Below are 20,609 nucleotides of genomic sequence, written 5' to 3'. Positions count from 1 at the left end.
ATCTGCTGTATTAGTATTAAATCATTTTTTTTTATGGAATAGGAGGACAAACGAGCGTACGGGTCACCTGGTGTTAAGTGATTACCGCCGCCCACATTCTTTTGCAACACCAGAGGAATCACAAGAGCGTTGCCGGCCTTTAGGGAAGGTGTACGCGCTTTTTTTGAAGGTACCCATGTCGTATCGTCCCGGAAACACCGCACAAGGAAGCTCATTCCACAGCTTAGTAGTACGAGGAAGAAAGCTCCTTGAAAACCGCACTGTGGAGGACCGCCACACATCCAGATGGTGGGGATGATATCGTAATTTGTGGCGTGTCGAGCGAAGGTGGAATTCGGCGGCAGGAATCAGGTTCAACAGCTCTTCGGAACACTCCCCATGATAAATGCGGTAGAAGACACACAATGAAGCGACGTCTCTACGCAATGCCAAGTGATCCAGATTCACAGAGCACTGGGTCCCCGACAATTCGAGCTGCTCTGCGTTGCACGCGGTCAAATGGATCGAGCAGATACTGGGGTGCGCTAGACCAGAGACGACAGCAATACTCCATGTGTGGCCGAACCTGCGCTTTGTAGAGTACTAGAATGTGGGCCGGCTTGAAGTATTGCCGTGCTCTATTAATGACCCCCCGCTTCTTCGAGGCCAATTTGGCTTTGCCCTCCAGATGGCCACGGAATTAGCAATCGCTCGAGATTTCGAGACCCAGTATTCCGATACTAGGCGAGGCTTTAAGGGAAGTGTTGTCGAAGAGCGGTGATACGGCAAATGGGGGTTAAATTGGACAAGGTTCAATTTACCCCATTCCGCGACCTTCTCGAGAGGGGACTCGATAGAAGACACAAGTTTCTCCCGGCACTGGTCGACGTTTTCCCGAGAGAGACCTGCATGGCCCGTGTATACGGCATCACCTCATCATTTCGTCTGCATAGCAATGTATGTTGGAGGTATCCAACATATCATTGATATGCAGAAAAAACAGCGTGAGAGATAGCACACAGCCTTGGGGCACTCCAGCGTTCACGGGCTTTGGAATCGAGCAATAACCGTCGACAACGACCTGTATGCTGCGCCCAGTGAGGAAGCTGGAGGTCCACTTGCATAAACTCTCGGGAAGCCCAAATAATGGAAGTTTTGAGAGAAACGCCTTGTGCCATACACGATCAAAGGCCTTCGCTATATCCAGGCTAACTGCCAGGCCTTCCCCCCTGCTTTCAATAGCCACCGCCCATCTATGTGTTAGGTATACCAGAAGATCGCCAGTCGACCGACCATGTCGAAAGCCGTACTGCCGGTCGTTGATCAACTGGTCACCCTCAAGGTGTACCGAGAGCTGGCGGTTAATAATAATAATAATAATAATAATAATAATAATAATAATAATAATAATAATAATAATAATCATAATAATAATAATAATAATAATAATAATAATAATAATAATAATAATAATAATAATAATAATAATAATAATAATAATAATAATAATAATAATAATAATAATAATAATAATAATAATAATAATAATAATAATAATAATAATAATAATAATAATAATAATAATAATAATAATAATAATAATAATAATAATAATAATAATAATAATAATAATAATAATAATAATAATAATAATAATAATAATAATAATAATAATAATAATAATAATAATAATAATAATAATAATAATAATAATAATAATAATAATAATAATAATAATAATAATAATAATAATAATAATAATAATAATAATAATAATAATAATAATAATAATAATAATAATAATAATAATAATAATAATAATAATAATAATAATAATAATAATAATAATAATAATAATAATAATAATAATAATAATAATAATAATAATAATAATAATAATAATAATAATAATAATAATAATAATAATAATAATAATAATAATAATAATAATAATAATAATAATAATAATAATAATAATAATAATAATAATAATAATAATAATAATAATAATAATAATAATAATAATAATAATAATAATAATAATAATAATAATAATAATAATAATAATAATAATAATAATAATAATAATAATAATAATAATAATAATAATAATAATAATAATAATAATAATAATAATAATAATAATAATAATAATAATAATAATAATAATAATAATAATAATAATAATAATAATAATAATAATAATAATAATAATAATAATAATAATAATAATAATAATAATAATAATAATAATAATAATAATAATAATAATAATAATAATAATAATAATAATAATAATAATAATAATAATAATAATAATAATAATAATAATAATAATAATAATAATAATAATAATAATAATAATAATAATAATAATAATAATAATAATAATAATAATAATAATAATAATAATAATAATAATAATAATAATAATAATAATAATAATAATAATAATAATAATAATAATAATAATAATAATAATAATAATAATAATAATAATAATAATAATAATAATAATAATAATAATAATAATAATAATAATAATAATAATAATAATAATAATAATAATAATAATAATAATAATAATAATAATAATAATAATAATAATAATAATAATAATAATAATAATAATAATAATAATAATAATAATAATAATTTATTTTAGTGCCAAACGCGGCGGGTCGCTGGTGGTCTGCGACGTTGGCGTCGGATAGGCACTACACTGCTGACCAGGCAATGGTCGGACGTTCCGAAAGGGGCGTCGACGGTGACCTGGTAACTATCGGGATGTGTAGTCAGCAGAAGATCGAATAAGGACGGCATTTGGCTATCCACATTCGGGAGCCGCGTTGGCGACACAACCAATTGGGACAGACCATACGCCAATGCAAAATTATGCACAGATCGCCCTGCGTAGTCTGTGGTACGTGATTCAAGCCATTCGGAATTGTGCCCGTTGAAATCACCCAAGACTACGATTTCAGCGGAGGGGATCTGTGCAAGCACGTCATCAAATGCCGCTTGAACGCATCCCATGAGGTGATCCGTTTCTGCGTTACCACTATGGGACCTGTAGACACACGCATAGATGCGGACGCGGTCCTCTAAATCTACGCGGAGCCAGAGAGTAGACAGGTCCCTAACCTCAAAATTGCCGAGACGGCGACAGCAGATATCCTCCCTAACGTACACACATACCCCAGCATGTACCAGCATACCTCCAGTCCTCGACACTAACCTATGCGAAACATAGCGGCACTAACCCGCTACTTGACGCCGGTATTCTGTGCGAGTGTGGTAAGTAACCCGGACGAGTCTGGCCCGATTGTGCTGACGTCATAAGACGGCAGCGTGATTCTCCCACTTTCAATAAGCCCGTAGTCGCCTCTTACGACACCCATTCTTTTTACGCCCCGGGGAAGCACAGGTCATTTGGCATTTATTTTCTCGAAATTGATTCTACCGCTTCGGAAACAGATGGCGTTCTGAGAGAGAAGAAGCGTCGCAAGAAATTCCCCCAGCATTCATTTTTTGCGCTCTTTTTATGTACTGTCATTGCTATTGCTATTGCTATAAAATAATCATAATCTAGTCCCAGGCTGTCGGATCACATAGATATTCAGCTGTGGAGTAGTAGGATTTGCGACAGAGACATTTTTTAATAAAACATTTGAATTTATTTATAGATAATGCCTGAACAGTGGCTGGAACTTTATTATAAAAGTATATACATTTACCCTTAAAGCTGTTATGTATCTTATGAAGCCTACTATAATTAGTTACAAGCAACCCCTTACTTCTAGTGTTATAATAATGAAAATCACTATGAAGAGCCAGATTTGTGGAGAGAAATAAACAGATATTAATAACAAATTTATTATTATGATAAATTGTAATTTTTCTTGTGTCATAAATACTACAAAAACTTACTAAGATTTCGTCTCAACACTTAAAAATCTTAAAAATTACTATTTTACATTTTGCATGCTCCATATTTTAACTAACTACTATGTTAAAGATTTCACTAATTAAACCATTTTGCAGGGCGTCGTAGCTAGTAAAATGTCTGGGTAAGTGACTTAAATATGTATATATAGATATTGAGCGCAGTAAGGTTTATACATGGGGTTTAAATAATTCATATAATATTTTAAATAATTGAGTACTTTGCATTCATTCTTGCACCTATATTTTTGTTGATAATTTTATTTGAGTGTAATTTGGAAACTTGCTTGATTAGCAACAATATTGGGCAACGTAAGGCTAGCCCACAAATAGATTAGAAACCAGAATTTGTCCTCTATTTTTTCTTAAATTGTATAGTAGGGGTATTTCAATATTCTCTATTTTATTTATTACTCGTCATTAGCAAAGCAAAATGTCATTTTTAATTATATGGCACTTAATTTTATTACATAATATTATACATTTGTATGACTTATAGTACAAAAAAACAAATAACTTATAATACTTATTACAAAGCTGTTTATTTTAGCTTTCTACAATTCTTGAGTATTTGTAAATTTTCCAATGTATATACATTGCGTGCAATTAGCTCAAATACGCATCTAAAGCTTCTCACATCGCATAGGTATTATTTTTTATATGGGAGAGGAGGCAAAACGAGTATACATGCGGGTAACTAGATTCAACTGGTTACCCGCATGTTTCCCCCCCATGTTGCCCCCTTCATTTCAATAAAGTATCGCAGCCCAGACACCAGAGGAATCACAGGAGCGCTGCCAGCGTTATAGAGCCAATACTATCGAATAAACTTACATCCTTAGGTTAAGGATTGGTCTCCGCTGCGCTCAAACTAGATATGCGGCATCTACTACGCCCCAGTGGGCGTTCTCGAGCTAGTCTCGAAAAATGTGTGAAGTTGGCGTGCCACATGTTCTGTTAATCATTGCTCATAATTGAAACTAAAATGCCGAAGTGGTTGCGTAGTAAAACTTTGTAAAAATAATACTACGAAAATAAGAAAGACACTGGATCACATATTTTCTTAATTTCAATGTAAAACAACACGAAGCGTACGTTACAATATTTGAAAGATGCCATTGAGTGTCAAGATGCCACGCACACAAGCATCTAATAGTGCTCGTCATAAAAAAGCTATTGTTCTTAGGTAGTGCGGTAGTTGGAGCGCAGCGAAGACTAATCCTTAATCTAAGTCAACGATTCTATCTATGGGGTGACCGATGCTAAATATATCAATAATACAGTATTACTCCAATCAACAAACATTGGGGTGAGTTCAAAATGACCGCAACATTTTCCATGACGTACGTATGAGGAGACGATACGAGTAATTCAATTACCATACCAGATTGGGTCCCCTCAAAGCGACCCAATCTCTCGTGTCAAAGGTAGGCGCTAGATGACATACGTACAAGTTACTATCAACACGCCCCTATATCTGACTTGAATAATGAATTATATCAGGGGCTTTCATTTGCAGGTGCTATTAGCATTGAAACTTAGTTGAAGTTAGTAAAGAGTTCGGATTGTATGTTTATGGAATTATTAAACAAACCCAATTATACTTTTTAAACGAAAAAAAATATACGGGTGCACTCCGGTAGTGCCGGTAGAAGTGAAAACTTGAACATTACTTACTTACGTTGTGCATTTTTGTATATTTTGAAATGTTAAGGGAATAATTTCGCACGAATTGCTTTATTTGTCAGTATATAAAGTACTAGCATTTATGTGGTTAAATACAATATCCATTTATTGTACTATCGTACACAAAAATGACAATTTATATTACATAAGAAAATTTAACACTTCAGAACTATTTCAATTAGTTTACAAAAGTTGATCTCTCTGAAAAATCAACTTTCATCCATAATTTCGACGAATGTCTTACGAATTTTCAATAAGGTCACGTGTCCTAACGCTAGTTTAACATTTTATATTATCTATCCCAAGAAAAGTGCTCAATTCTGCTAAGTTTACACTTCATAAAAATGATAACGCTGTATGCTTAAGACTACATGACAAAGGTGGGAGGCTCCGTTGCATAGGACGCTGGCTATATTATAGGTACCAAAATGACGGTCTTTCCTGCCGTAAGGCAGTAATATGTAAGCATTATTATCGGTCTGAAGCGCGTCGTAGCTAGCGAAATTACTGGGCAAATGAGACTTAACATCGTTGTCTCGAGGTAACGAGCGCAGTTGTACTGCCTCTAAGAATTTTTGTGTTTTTCCAGAATCCTGAGCGAACAATTTTACACAAATTATCTTGCCCCAAACTAGCCTTTGCTATGGTTTGCAAGAAAACGACATAACATTTAATACGATGTTCCTCCTTAAACATACATAAATACATCTATAAACATCCATGACTCGGAAACAAACATCCATATTAATCATATAAATTTATACACCTACCGGGATTCGAACGCAGGACCTCTAGCTAACTCACTAACCATTGGGCTCTTTGGATCGATAGTGATGTTTTTATAAGAATTTCAATAAAATATGTAATGCACATAAATGTAAAAGTTTTAAAATATCAATAGACTCACCTTTAAGGATGGAAGGGCAGATACTTTGAGAAGGTTTCCTCGTAACCTCAAGACAGCGAGCTTTACCAGGGGCTTCAAAGCTTCGGGTGATATAACTGTCAGTTGATTGTCACTAAAGTCTAAATACGTGATGTTTCGGATGCCCTGTAAATTGCAATTAAGTATTAAAGCTTGTATATTATATAGTATATAGGAGCTAGTTTTCAATTAGATATTTAAAATACTTTTGTCGTAATCTTTACCTCACCTCATAATTCTGTCGCTTTAGCACAGATTTAAAAATGAATTATGTTTGGTAGAAGTATAAAATTAAGGGCCTGTAATGCATTTCTTGACCTTTTGTGTTGCAGATGTCCATTGCGGTGGCTTTACCACTTCCCATCACCTAAGTACCTACCTTAATAAGTCTTGTCTACCTAAATATAACAATGTATATGGTAAAAGAACCTGTAACTATGTTATTACCTAGGATATTAAATACACGACCTAATGATCTTATAGATTCATATCTAGAAAGTAAAGTTAAAAAATACTATATAGAAGCTAATAACCAGGAATTCCTATGAAGTATGTCTTAATATTACCACTTTTTGTTATTAAGCCTTAAGTCTTATGAAAATAATTATTCTAATGCGAACTTACCGCTCGCATATAAACCTTAGAGGTTTGCGAGTCTTTATTATTGTATATATTAAGATAATTTTGTTCAATAAGTAAATAAAAAATAAGCTTTTTGCCCGCTACCCTTGTCTCATACAACAAAAATATCATTTCTTGAATGTTGAAATCCATGAATTAAGGATGCATTTAGAAATTAAATCTTTGAAGTTCTCAGGTAATGTAGAGTTTTTAACTTCTTTATTAGTTGAAGTGGAACTATTGAAAACCAAGAAAAGCCTCCGGAATATTTATATCGAAAAATTTTCATGTGTGGCGACAAGATACACAAACGATTCTATATCAACATAATTTAAAGTGTTCTTATCAATCACAGATATATCTGTGATTATAACAACAAATATATTAAAGTTTCTTTGACAAAGAAGGCTTAGTATAGTATAGAAGATTATTTAGAGGATAATGATACATGGTTCTTGTCTGGTTCTGCGCAGGTCATCTTAAATTATATTATATTAAGAAGGCTAAGCTGTGATTTAAAAGATGAGCTGCGAGTTTCCTATCAGTTCTTCTCTCCATGTCAAAGCCCCTATGCGAACTGATGTAGGTGCATGACGTTAACCGAGTGTTGTTGCAATATGAATTGTTATTGGTAACTGCCTATGGTAAATAAACATATTTCTGACTTTCTTTGATTTCATTGGCACTTTGTCGCGTTAAAATATGTAATAATTTATGTGTACACATTATTGTTCAATATTAATTGCCTTACTAGGACTACTCAAAACAATAAATTAAAATAATAAAATATTTTGTCATTGTCGGTTTGAGAACCTCCATGTTTTATCGAATTTATGATTACAAAACTATGCTTACCTTAAAAGCGTTCGCATCCAATGTATGTATTTTGTTGTTAGATAGATCCAATCTGTCCAGATTCGGTAAGTTCATGAGGGATTCCGACGGCACAGTGGGCAGCTGGTTATTTGATAACCCTGAATAGTTTATTATCTTATAAAATCATTACTAACACCTATTGCTATTTACTATCTACTAAAGCAAAGGTGTTAGTCTATAAATTAGGATAAAAATAAAAAGTTCTTAAAAATAGGACAAAAATCCCAGTATTTTAATATCAAAGTCAAAGTCAAAACTATTTTAGTTACATAAAATCAACAGATTGTTCGTCATAAAAGTATATTTCAAATATATGCTAATTACACACTTAATAATACACTTTTTGGTAATTATTGTAAAATTAATACCAGTGCATGCAAAAAAATTGTTTATTTTACATAGCCTATAAGCTTGTAGTTATTTGTAGTGTTTAAATTATGGTTGTCGCTTATTTTAATATATAAATTATAATGTTTATGTACGTGCAGGAGATTGCTATAAATATATTGGCCGTACATGGTCATAATATGAATTTGTTTGAATTTTTCCCTTAGAGATTCTCGTGGGCTCATTTGGTATATGGCACGTACAGCTCTTTTTTGAAGTATGAAGATATTATTTACGTCCGCTGCACTACCCCATAGTATAATGCCATACGACATCATGCTATGAAGAAAGCTAAAATAGACATCATATCATGTGCAAATAGACGAAAAAGTCATATTTTTATGGTTTTTTTTTCGTAGCGAGAAGTGATGAACACCCTACGAATACACAATAAGGTGAGGTTATTACTAGTTATTTATAGATCCTGTAGATGGAGCCACAACCTGAGAGTTGACTGAACATACCAAGATGGGTCGTTCGGACCGTTGGTTCAGTTGGTAAAAGCACTCGGATGGAAACCGAGAGGCGCGGGTTCGAGTCCCGCATCGTCCATAGTTTTGGTAAAAATTAAATCATTAAACGTATTTTTAATTGGAAACTCGTTTTATCAACGTATAAATATAGTAATAAAATTTATTTGTTGCGCTTTTTTATTCGTATATTTTTATAGCGTTTCACACTTCAGCTAACTGCCGTGAAGAAGTAATGTAAGCATTACTGTGTTTCGGTGTGAAGGACGCCGTAGCTAGTAATAGTGAAAAAAAAACATCTTATGACTCAAGGTGACGAACGCCAGATTCCTGATCGGCACTGCATTGTAATGGGCAGGGCGTATCAATTACCCTCAGCTGAACGTCCTGCTCGTCTCGTCTCTTATTTTCATTATAAAAAAATGTCGCGCAAGTTATTGAGAAACACACAAATGCAAACGAAAAACAAATTAAATAATATTTATATTTTCTTATTAATGCCGAAGATTTTAATAATACATAAATTTGAATGAAAAAAAAACATAGATAATACGTGAAAGTAAAAAATTGCGCGATTCTATGAAACCAGAAGAAGCCTTTGATTAACCAGTACCTTTACATTACATAAGTTAAGATATTTTTTTTATTGATTTAAGTACAAAGCCTATCGCATATCTGGCAAAGGATTATCAAGAAGGTTATCCTTCAATCTATTCTGTTTTCTTTTTAAGTACATTTCCCATAAAAAACTTACCCAAAGCTAGAAGCGTGTCAGCGATACTAATGAAAGCACCTTGCTGCACTCGTTTTATGTCTCCCGACGATATGACCAGTCCATGAAGTCCCACGCCTGACAGCTCAGCGATGGAAGCAGCTGGCAAGGAAGTCACTCCCCGCAGAGCACAGTCCAAGAGAGACACAGCCGAGTTCTTATTCCTAATCTTTTGCTCGCGGAGATGTCTTCCGATTATCTGTGGACAAAAACTATATTTAGAAAATTTATTGAGTTACTCCTTATTTTGCAGAAAAGATTTGGCAAGTCAACATCTCCTGAGGACACCTCGTGTAGAGGCGCAACGTGTCGAGTTGATTGAAGACAAATATTAGCGGAATTTACACTACATTAAGGCGCTATAGTCCTAAAAAGTAATATTTTTAAAAATCTACTTAAAATACTTCTACAAATACTAGGGTTCCAATTTTTTGACATGTTTATCTTCATTTCTTTATCTAAATTATCGCTGTTTCGAAAATACGATTACGAAAAACTTTTTAATTTGAATTGTTTATATTATCATAAAACTATGATAGCTATAAACACAAAACTTATTTTTTTCGATAGTTTATTAGTATTTATAAGTTTTCATCGTGGGATTTATCAATACGCTTTGTGAATTATTTTATATTAATTTTTTTCGTAATAAACCAAACGCGACGCCTTGGTTGCATGCTCGCTCAAGCCAGCAGTACGCCCGTGACCACTGTCAAGGAAGGTACTGTGTTCGTGTCTCTCGGGCTCACATTACGTAAGATTTTAGCAAACAAGTATAAAGCGGGAATCATAGTAAAAAAATAATGATGATGCGACAGCGTATTTGTTGAAATATATAGGTAAAGTACTAAAATAACATTTAAGTAATATTATTTTGAATATTATGCCACGCGGGATTTTTGTATATATGTACTTTAGGGAAGTTAGATAAAATTATGATTTCATCAATATGGATATCGTGTCCGAGGTTCTCGAGGGTGCAGAGAACGATTTTGGGATCATTTTTTAAATCCAAGATGGCCGCCGCGCAAAATTATGATAACAACAATATGGGTATCGTATCCGAAGTTCTCGAGGGTGCAGAGAACGATTCTGTGATCATTTTTGAAATTAAAGATGGCCGCCGCACAAAATTATGATTTCAGTAAAATGGATATCGTGTCCGAGGTTCTCGAGGGTGCAGAGAACGATTTTGGGATCATTTTTGAAATCAAGGATGGCCGCCGCGCAAAATTATGGGTATCGTATCCGAGGTTCTCGAAGGTGCAGAGGACGATTCTGGGATCATTTTTGAAATCCAAGATGGCCGCCGCACAAAATTATGATTTCAGCAATATGGGTATCGTATCCGAGGTTCTCGAGGGTGCAGAGAACGATTTTGTGATCAATTTTGAAATCCAAGATGGCCGCCGCACAAAATTATGATAACAACAATATGGGTATCGTATCCGAGGTTCTCGAGGGTGCAGAGAACGATTTTGTGATCATTTTTGAAAACAAGATGGTCGCCGCACAAAATTATGATTTCAGCAATATGGATATCGTGTCCGAGGTTCTCGAGGGTGCAGAGAACGATTGTGGGATCATTTTTGGAATTCAAGATGGCCTAAGCTTTAAGAGTAAATGTATACACTTCTATAATAAAGTCCCAGCCACTGTTCAGGCATTATCTATAAATAAATTTAAATGTTTTATAAAAAAAATGGCTCTTTCGTAATTCCTATTACTCCACTGCTGAATATCTAAATGATCGGACAGCCTGGGACTAGATTGTGATTATTTTAAAGCGATAGAAAATATTGTATATTTTTATTGAAAAGAGTGCAACAAAAGAATGTTTGGAGAGTTTCTTGCGCCGCTTCTTCTTTCCAGAGCGCCATTTGTTTCCGAAGTGGTAGTAGTATCTAGTAGTTATTAGAATCTTCATATTATGTCTTAATTTTCATATTATGTCTTAAAATCCTACTTAAAACTCGACTATATATAAAAAAATAAAAGCTATTGTTTACATATTCAACTTTCAACTAACTAAACTATTATAGTTTTCCAAAATAGAAATTAACACATTAATAAAGCAATACATATTAACTTCAACACTGTTATTTATTACTATCTAATACAAAATTTTGCACTAAATATATCAAACGTTCACAATTTAATACTCTTATCAAATTCAACCAGCCCGTTTTCAAATTAACGCTAGTGTAAGCCGAAATTTATTTCACATTAACAGATCTAATAGGTAATGTATTAGTTTTCTTTATATATAACAATGCAATACATCTAATATATAAAATTCTAGTGTTTGTTACCGAACTCCTCCGGAACGGCTTAACAGATTTGTATGAAATTTTGTGTGCATATCGGGCAGGTCTGAGAATTGGCCAACATCTATTATTATATATATTTTCATACCCCTAAATAAGGGTGACACACCCCTAAATATTTTTTTTTTTGACAAATTTTTTTATGTTTATTTTATTATGATTCAGCATTAAAAATACATACAACTTAAAATTTTAGCCCGTCTACGATCAACACTTATTTTTGTATCGCCATTTTAATATTATTCTATTCCATCCATAGATACACAATAGAGTTGCAAGATAGCAATCAAATACAATCATGGTTTGTCTGAGAATCAGTTGATTGATGTGTCATTTTTAATTACTTTTTATGGCAATACAAGGTTTGCTGGGTCAGCTAGTATTTATATAAATATGTCAACCAAATTCAAAAAGTTTATCGCCATAATTAAAGCAATATCTAGGTGTAGCCAGCTAGTGAATAGCACTCTTCTGCAGCACAAAAATGCTATTAAACTGCCTCATAACAATCATAGGACATAATACTATGAAAATATAAGTAAACTAGTCGCACCATATCTATGTCAGCTAACTGTCTAATTTGTCTATTTTCCTTAACTGCATAATATGCTACAGGTTCTAAGTCTATTAAGCAAAGATAATGCGTGGTGGCTCTTTTGCTATGAATATATTGTAGGCGTTAAAAATGCATTTTGTTGACACTCGAACACACTTATAATGTAAACAAAAAGAGATCAGTAGAATTAATAAAGCGTTTCTTCATCCAATAAAACTCTCTATTTGCCAATATCGAAGTTATTAAAATTCTTTAGTGCTCTTTTGTGCGAAGTATTCTTGAGTAAGTATGGAACACTTTTTTCTTTTTTTTTTATGGAAAAGGAGGACAAACGAGCATATAGGTCACCCGGCGATAAGTGATCACCACCGCCCACATTGTCTTGCAACACCAGAGGAATCACAGGAGCGTGTCCAGCCTTTAAGGAAAGTGTACGCGCTGTTTTTGAAGGTACCCATGTCATATCGTCCCGGAAACACAGCACAAGGTAGCTCATTCCGCAGCTTTATAGTACGTGGAAGAAAGCTCCTTGAAAATCGCACTGTGGAGGACCGCCACACATCCAGATGGTGGGATGATATCCTAACTTATGGCGTGTCGTGCGAAGGAGGAATTCGTCGGCAGGAATCAGGTGAAATAGCTCTTCGGAACACTCCCCGTGATAAATGCGGTAGAAGACACACAATTCACAGTTTATCTACTAATGCTTAACATTTATCAAAAATCACAGCTTAACTTGTGGGTGAAGCTACTAAATGATGCATGTATTTTTCCGCTTCAAAGGACTACAATCGTAAGTATTTGAAGTATTAATCTCAACTTGATATCTCTAAGTCTTTTCGAGGAAAAGGGTCTCGTGAAACTAACCAATAAACCGATTTATTACGGACAAACAAACACATGACCAAGGAAGAAATTAAGTAGTGATATTTTCTTTGATAGATACTGCAAATAAAATCAAAAAACGTTCAAATATCTTAATCATTTTTAAATAACGAATTTCTTATGAACATTTTTTCCGCGCGCGTTTTCTTTGATGTTAAAACATCAAAAAACATTAAATCAGCGTGTTAAGATGATACCCTAAATAGAAGCAATATTTTTCAAACTCTGTACACAAACTGAAAGCTCGAAACAAATTACGAACGAAACGTAACGCATTAATTTGTCAAACAAATTTCGTTTCAATCATTCAATTTATTGGATCTGAAATTTGTCCGTTTCTATCCGAAGTATGCTACAACAGAATTTATTTTCAATACCTTATTCAGCTGTCAGACAGTATTACTTATAATTACTTGAATAGGCTTCAATCGGCTAAATACTGAACTGATGATGTTTTTGTTCTCAATCAAATCGATACTATTTATACTAAATATTCTCGCAAATTTATGTGACAAATGGACAGAAACTGACTCATTTATTATGGTTTAAGAATCTTTATTGCTCATAAGAATTAACAACTCACTTACTGAGAAAACTTAAATTACCTTAAAAGTATCACGGGAAATGTCCCAAAGTGTTGTTTGACATTCCACAAATTACATTATTATCCCCACCATCTGGAGGTGTGGCGTTTCTTCACAGTGCGGTTTTTAAGGGGTTTTCTTTCACGTACAACCAAGCTGTGGAATGAGATTCCCCTTGTACGGTGAACACCTTTCTTAAGGGCCAGCAACGCTTCTTCAATTCCTCTGGTGTGGCAAGAGAATGTCTGTGGCGGTGATCACTTTACATCAGTTACACTCTTTTGTTCTCCTTTTCCATAGAAGTAATAGTTGTATGGAAGCCATTATTTAACAGCACAGAATACAAAACATGACCTCACCTGACATTTTCCACGAAAATTTCGTTTATCATCCACAACTTATAGAAACTATGTTGACCATTAACAAAACGACTCTACAGAAACATGTTTTAGAGAAATAATTACGAGATGAGAAAGAAGTTAACCTGATGGTCAGCATACTGCCCATTAGTGCCCCAACGCTTCTCATGACCACTTTCCATCACCTGATCCTCTTACCCGTTTACCTCTCTTGAATTAATATAATTTTCCATTATTTTACTAACTAATAAAAAGCTGTTTCCATTCAGATAAAGACTTTGGGAGCGGGTGGAAGTCTTAAACCAGCTGTGACTACCATACTATTTTAAAATAAACTAATCTTTGTTAAAAATAGGACGTCAGAATCACGTCACATGCCTTCAATATTATAATTATAATATTTGTGTATTAATCAGTTGTACGTATTACGACTAATATAAGAAACATTGAACAAATTGCTACCCGTTACATAAAAGTACCAATATTCCCTGAGCCAACTTCCATACATAGTCGGTCCTTATTTATACAATATAATATTGAAAGGATGGCGATTTCGATTTATCCATAATCCATTCTCTTTGCTGTCATATGAAGAAAAAATAGAAGAATGTTTGCGGTCAGTAATGGCCAATGGCAATGTTTGTTTGTTTCTCTTCTATTGTTATTATAGTATAAGAGTTGTTGATTAGATTAGCTGCTTAATTTAATGTCATAATATCTTGTCTAATTGTTCCAAAATATTATATATACGAGTATGATTTATTTATATCGTGTCCATTACACATAAGTGTAACTTTCGACAATTGACTTTTAAATTTTAATTCAAATTCGAACATGTATATATATATATAAGTCAATAATCAAATACAACAAATTATTTTAAACAAAGAAACGGTTTCAGATAACAACCGCGAAGAAAACAAAAACAAAAATAGATACACTATAAGTCAGAGCTATGTTCTCCCCTCAGGTGGAAGATATTTACCTGAAATTTAATTTAAAATGGTATTCAAATAGTAAATCATCATAAAATAGTACTATGACAATTTTACAGGGATTAAATATCTTGTAAATTATATTCAAATTTCTTCACTGGACTTCATATCGCTATACAATCAACCTACACATATTTGAAAAAAATCTACATAAATATTGACAACATTTAAGCACAAAAAAAAATCTTTTAGAGGTACGACGAGCCTCATTAATATGTTAAGCTGTAAGCTTTTAATTTTATTGAAGTCAAGCTTTGCAATAAACTGACAACGAAGTCTTATAAAGAGCTCCCTGTTAAACTTATTTGGGCCGGACGCATAAAAAGTTACTCTACTACGCACACCTTGTCTCACATAAAGTCGTATAAGGGCCTGTCGTGTGGTCGTTATGCGCGCCTTTAACTTATTGTCTTATGACCATTTAGGAGTGCAGCATAAAAAAAATATAGTATCACATTGACAATTGTTATTACCACTAAGCTAATCACTGTCTGTGGCAAAAAAAATGCTCAATAATTCTGAATAATAAAGAGGTCAACCACTAGCTAGTCCCGAGGGTCAAGTTTAAAAATAAAAATATATAAGTTTTGGATTTTTGGATAAAAGAGATAATCAAAACTATCAATCGGATCAAAACATGATTACAATTGCATTTAAAAATAGAACTTTATTGTGGACTTTACTGTGTTCTAAAAGAAAAAAATTGACAAGCTCATGTTGTTGACCAAAACCTCAAAATACTAACACTAATTCTAAGACCAAAACATTTCTGTTTAACAGCACAATACGACATGAATTTGATTTATAATTTTTATCCTGATGGATAATGCCCCATCCTGGGCTGATGCCCAGGCGAAGAGTAGGTGGTCAAAGTTGAAGAAAATTACACTAAATTGAATCGCCATCCACTTGAACGGTACCTAAAAATATTACATTATTATTATTTAAGTAATATAAGACTTTTAACCCATATTTAACATTTTATATTTAATGTTTTTAGTACTGTCTATGATATGGATCTAACGTGTGCCTGCAATAAAAGGATTTTATTTATAAAAACACAATTTCCAAATGGTGATATTAATTATGAACTTAGTTTGTGGCATGTGGTATGGTGGTGGCGTTTGGTGGCAGGTATCAGATCAAACTATTCACTGAATCACTCCCCATGGTTAATGAGTTAGAAGATACACAATTAAGCTACGCTGAAAGCAGCAGTCGGATCGAGTAGGGTTACTTTATCAAATATTAAGGTAACGGCCTTCAAAACAAATAAGCCTTAACTCGTGGAAGCTAAACCTTAACAGACTGTTGTCTGTTATAAGGTACTTACTGTTGTAAGGCAGACTTTTATGAAATACATTTTATGACATTGCTAGAATTTGTATTCCCGCGCTGTGAAATAGCATGCTATTTCTTGTGGGTGGATTTGAGTAATAATAACAATTAAGGCTTTTGTTTTGACATAATGATAAAAATATATCTAAATTGGCCAAAAGATCACATGACCAACAGCGTGAGATTAACATAGCAAACAGTCATAGACGAAGATCTACAAACAGTCCAAAAAGATTCACAGACGACCCTGTTGCCGAGGTTTGGAAGCCATATTATGTAAGGAAGTGCAAAACGCGAGAGTTTTCGTGTAGTAGTCAATGCTTGATGGCGAAAGGCTTACCAGGTCATCGGCAAAACTTTAATGCCCCTGGTGCTCTTCGTTGATTACCAATGTACTTTTTTCCCCATCTAGATGGTGGGGTGCCCTTTGCCACTTCAGTTTCTCTCCTCTTTTCTGACTCGATCTCGCAAGGAAACTCCGAGCAAAGCCCTCTCCATTGCCTTCTGAGCTTTCTTAACAGGCCCATAGTTAGCGACCACGTCTCCGTACACACTGGTTGAAAACCTTTGTCTTCAGACACTGTGGTATTTAGATTTGTTGTATGCTGAATCTACTTCATGATATTTGTTTAAGCTTAGCTAAATACAAACGGGCTTAGCTCTTTTTCTTTTCTTTTTATATATTTTAATCTTATTATTATTAATTATGCTGCGTAAAAAGTTCAACAGCTCTGAAACATTTACCATGGCTTCATTTCTATTTAGCCTGACGTACGTAAACAGGCTTGATGGGTACGAGATATCATTTATGAAGGGAAAAGTAATAATCGTGTGAACTCAGTTGTGTATCACAAGACACTGAACTTTGATGGAGGTGTTGTTTATTACAATGACTTTCTCTATATTAATTTTATGATTGACACGTTTATTAAGCGAGACTGTCAAATCAAATCATATCATATCAAATCAAAAATATTTTATTTCGTTACAGCTCGTTCGGAATGCAGATTTTCTTAGAGAAGAACGAGCAAGCGCTAAGGTTGTTCTTTTTAAAAAAAAATGGTATTACAGTTTCTAATTTTATTATTTTGTCAAGTATACATAGACATTTATATTAAAATAAACAAATTATTTATTACAATGTTGCGATTGCCAATGAAGTTTTACTTCTGCCGCGCGGTCTTAAGCACACACTCTATTTATTTTTCTTACTTATACATGGGGCACACTACAAGTTTTGCACTTCTAGCTAATCGGAACTATTTGAATTTCGAATGTTATATTTTTTGAAACGTTGCAACCTTCTTAGAAATAAAAAAAATACAATTGGCGGGAAATCATTTGTCAATTAATTTTTATCACACATCAAAGTTCTGCGTATGCAACGAAAATTGAATTAAGGCGAAAAGATTTTAGAGCGATGATTTTTTATGATTTTAACTCTCTTCGCAAGACTGTGCCAATCGTCTTCAAAATGTATTTGGGAGAGAAGCACCTTGCTTGAGCACCGTGAGGCGATCTTTTGCTGAATTTGAGAGAGGTCGGGTTTCTTTACATGACGAATTTCGTGAAGAGCGGCCTTAAACTGCCATCAATGAAAATAATGTGGATACTGTTAAGCGGCTAATTAAAAAAATCCCGCGGATTGATATATGAGACAATTCCAGGACTGATGGGGATTGATATAAGCCAAATTTAGAAAATATTACACGAAGAATTGAAAGTTCTGAAATTTTGTTGTCGTTGGATCCCTCATGAACTGACAGTTTAATACGGGACGATGCGAGTCTGGCAAGAAGGAAATCTGACAAGACTAGCAAGAAAGTCAACTGACGGTAAGTGATTATATTGTGCCCAGGATAATGCATTTGCAATATAGTAATAGAACAGTACTTAAACTTCATCCTAGAGCACGCAGCGTTAGGTTGAGAGGTAGTCGCGCACATACACACTATTTACAAGGCCTCTAAGCAATTTTGGCGAGACAAAACGAATGAGTGGCACGCGGTACGCCATCGAGACTTTCAAGTATAACTAAAAGTACTCTTAATAACTCTGGCGTTCCGTGCTCCCCTTACCAACTGAGCTAACCGTTCGAGTGACGTATCGTCATAAAATCTTGTACGCTTTGTTCAACTATCAGGTTGTGGCTTCATCTACAGGTGTATATTACAGTTGATAACCTGCTCAACTCCAATATTTCCATTTTAGGAAATTGACTTCAGATGTCGCTCTTGTAAATTTTAAAAGGATAACAAATTGTTTAAAATAACTCTGTGGCCAAGACTGCTAGCTGGTTTAATAAGCTGCGCCGTGCATTCCGCCTCGTCAATATTTTTGTTTGTACCAACCCTAGCTTTCCGCCCAGACGTACGTATAAATTTCAAGGAGACCGCTGAGTTAAGCTACTGTAATAATACTTGTATTGTGATACAGTTTCGCTTAAGAACCTTATAAAATCATCAATTCTGAGCGACATCGCAATTGCGTTCGTCACTTTGAGACAAGATAATATTCATTGGTCCGGTAATTTCACTAACTACGGCGCCTTTCAAAGTGAAACAGTGCTTGCACTGTGCACATTACTGCTTTGAAGAAGCCTTGATAATCGTGTGAAAAGGCTAAAGAAATGGCTAAGAAACTTATTCAAATGTTTCTTGCCCTACCTTCAAATTCGTATAAGTGTCTATATGCTGCTACTCCAGAAGGGCTGGCCAGTTCGGCTACATTATCGCTACGCCAGTGTAGCTAACAATGAGTTAGCCAGTTTACCAGTGGGAGGCTCCTTTGCACAGGATGCAGGCTACATTATGAGTACCACAATGGCACCTATGCTGCCGTGAAACAGTAATATGTAAACAAGTGTTTCGGTCGGAAGGGCGCCATAGCTAGTGAAATTACTGGGCAAATGAGACTTAATATCTTATGTCTCAAGGTGACGAGAACAACTGTAGTGCCGCTCAGAATTTTTGGGTATTTCAAGAATCCTGTGTGGCACTGCATTGTAATGGGCATGGCGTATCAATTACCATCAGCTGAACAACCTGCTCGTCTCGTCCCATATTTTCATTAAAAAAAAAGTTACATTTAGTGACAATCATTGCCGTAGCTTATTAGATGTTTTCAATTATTATAAATATTAATGTTTCGGTTCTTTGTTTGACGTTTTATTTTCTATTATATTGTCATAGCGTAGTGTGAAGTGGATTGTGGCCAATCTGTTTATAATTTTTATTGAAATAGAGACAGACATAATCGTATATTGATGATTAAATGTATTATTAAAATGACATACCTGAAGAGCTGTATGATCTCCAGCACAGCGCAGGGTGTGAGGCAGATCGCAGGAGCATTCAGCTGAAGGCCGAGCACTGAGCTCTGGACAAAGCCATTCGCCAAACGTCAGTGGGAGTAGACACAGTAGACTGGCTACCATTAACCGCATTCTGAGGACAAAATATTTTATGTCAGAAATACCGATAATCTTGTAAGAAATAAAATTCTAATATTTCTAATTACTAGTTAAGGATATTGCTAACTGACTCTAAATGAAACTGTTCATTTGAACACGCAATCTATCTTTAACTACAAGAACTAAATACATTGAATATTGTATATATTTGCAAATTATGTTTTTATTGATTCTGGGGAAGCGGGAAGGAGGTGCGGTTACGCTTAACTAACGAGAGATTGCGGTGTTTATACATTATGCTAGAGGCCGAAGTGAAATAAATAACACTTAATTTATTTTTAGAGATTTTATTTTATTTTAATTTGTGACTCTGTATTACAAGAAACATAAGGATTCTTTTTATACATATTATATGCTATTTCTCCTTCTATTTTATCACATAAAAAAGGCTGATCACGTCGTATTCGACGTGTGAGGACGATATAAAGGAAT

At 34.1% G+C, this 20,609-nt stretch overlaps 1 protein-coding gene across 1 annotated transcript in view; it reads right to left on the bottom strand.

Annotated features, from left to right (window-relative positions):
- The window catches only part of LOC126967864 (uncharacterized), a 132,440-nt gene that overhangs the window by 22,154 nt on the left and 89,677 nt on the right, over nt 1–20,609 (bottom strand). Inside the window, exons 2-5 of the mRNA XM_050812550.1 lie at nt 20,001–20,151; nt 9,644–9,860; nt 8,012–8,130; nt 6,518–6,661 (exon numbers count right to left, since the gene is read on the bottom strand). Of these exons, the coding sequence (XP_050668507.1) occupies nt 6,518–6,661; nt 8,012–8,130; nt 9,644–9,860; nt 20,001–20,150 (630 nt within the window). The 5' untranslated portion in view covers nt 20,151. The remainder of the gene's footprint in view (nt 1–6,517; nt 6,662–8,011; nt 8,131–9,643; nt 9,861–20,000; nt 20,152–20,609) is intronic.

Source organism: Leptidea sinapis, chromosome 14 (genome assembly GCF_905404315.1).
Source record: "Leptidea sinapis chromosome 14, ilLepSina1.1, whole genome shotgun sequence".
Classification (NCBI taxonomy): Eukaryota; Metazoa; Arthropoda; class Insecta; order Lepidoptera; family Pieridae; genus Leptidea; species Leptidea sinapis.
Note: the sequence above shows the minus strand (reverse complement) of the source record. Positions and strands in the feature narration are given on the sequence as shown.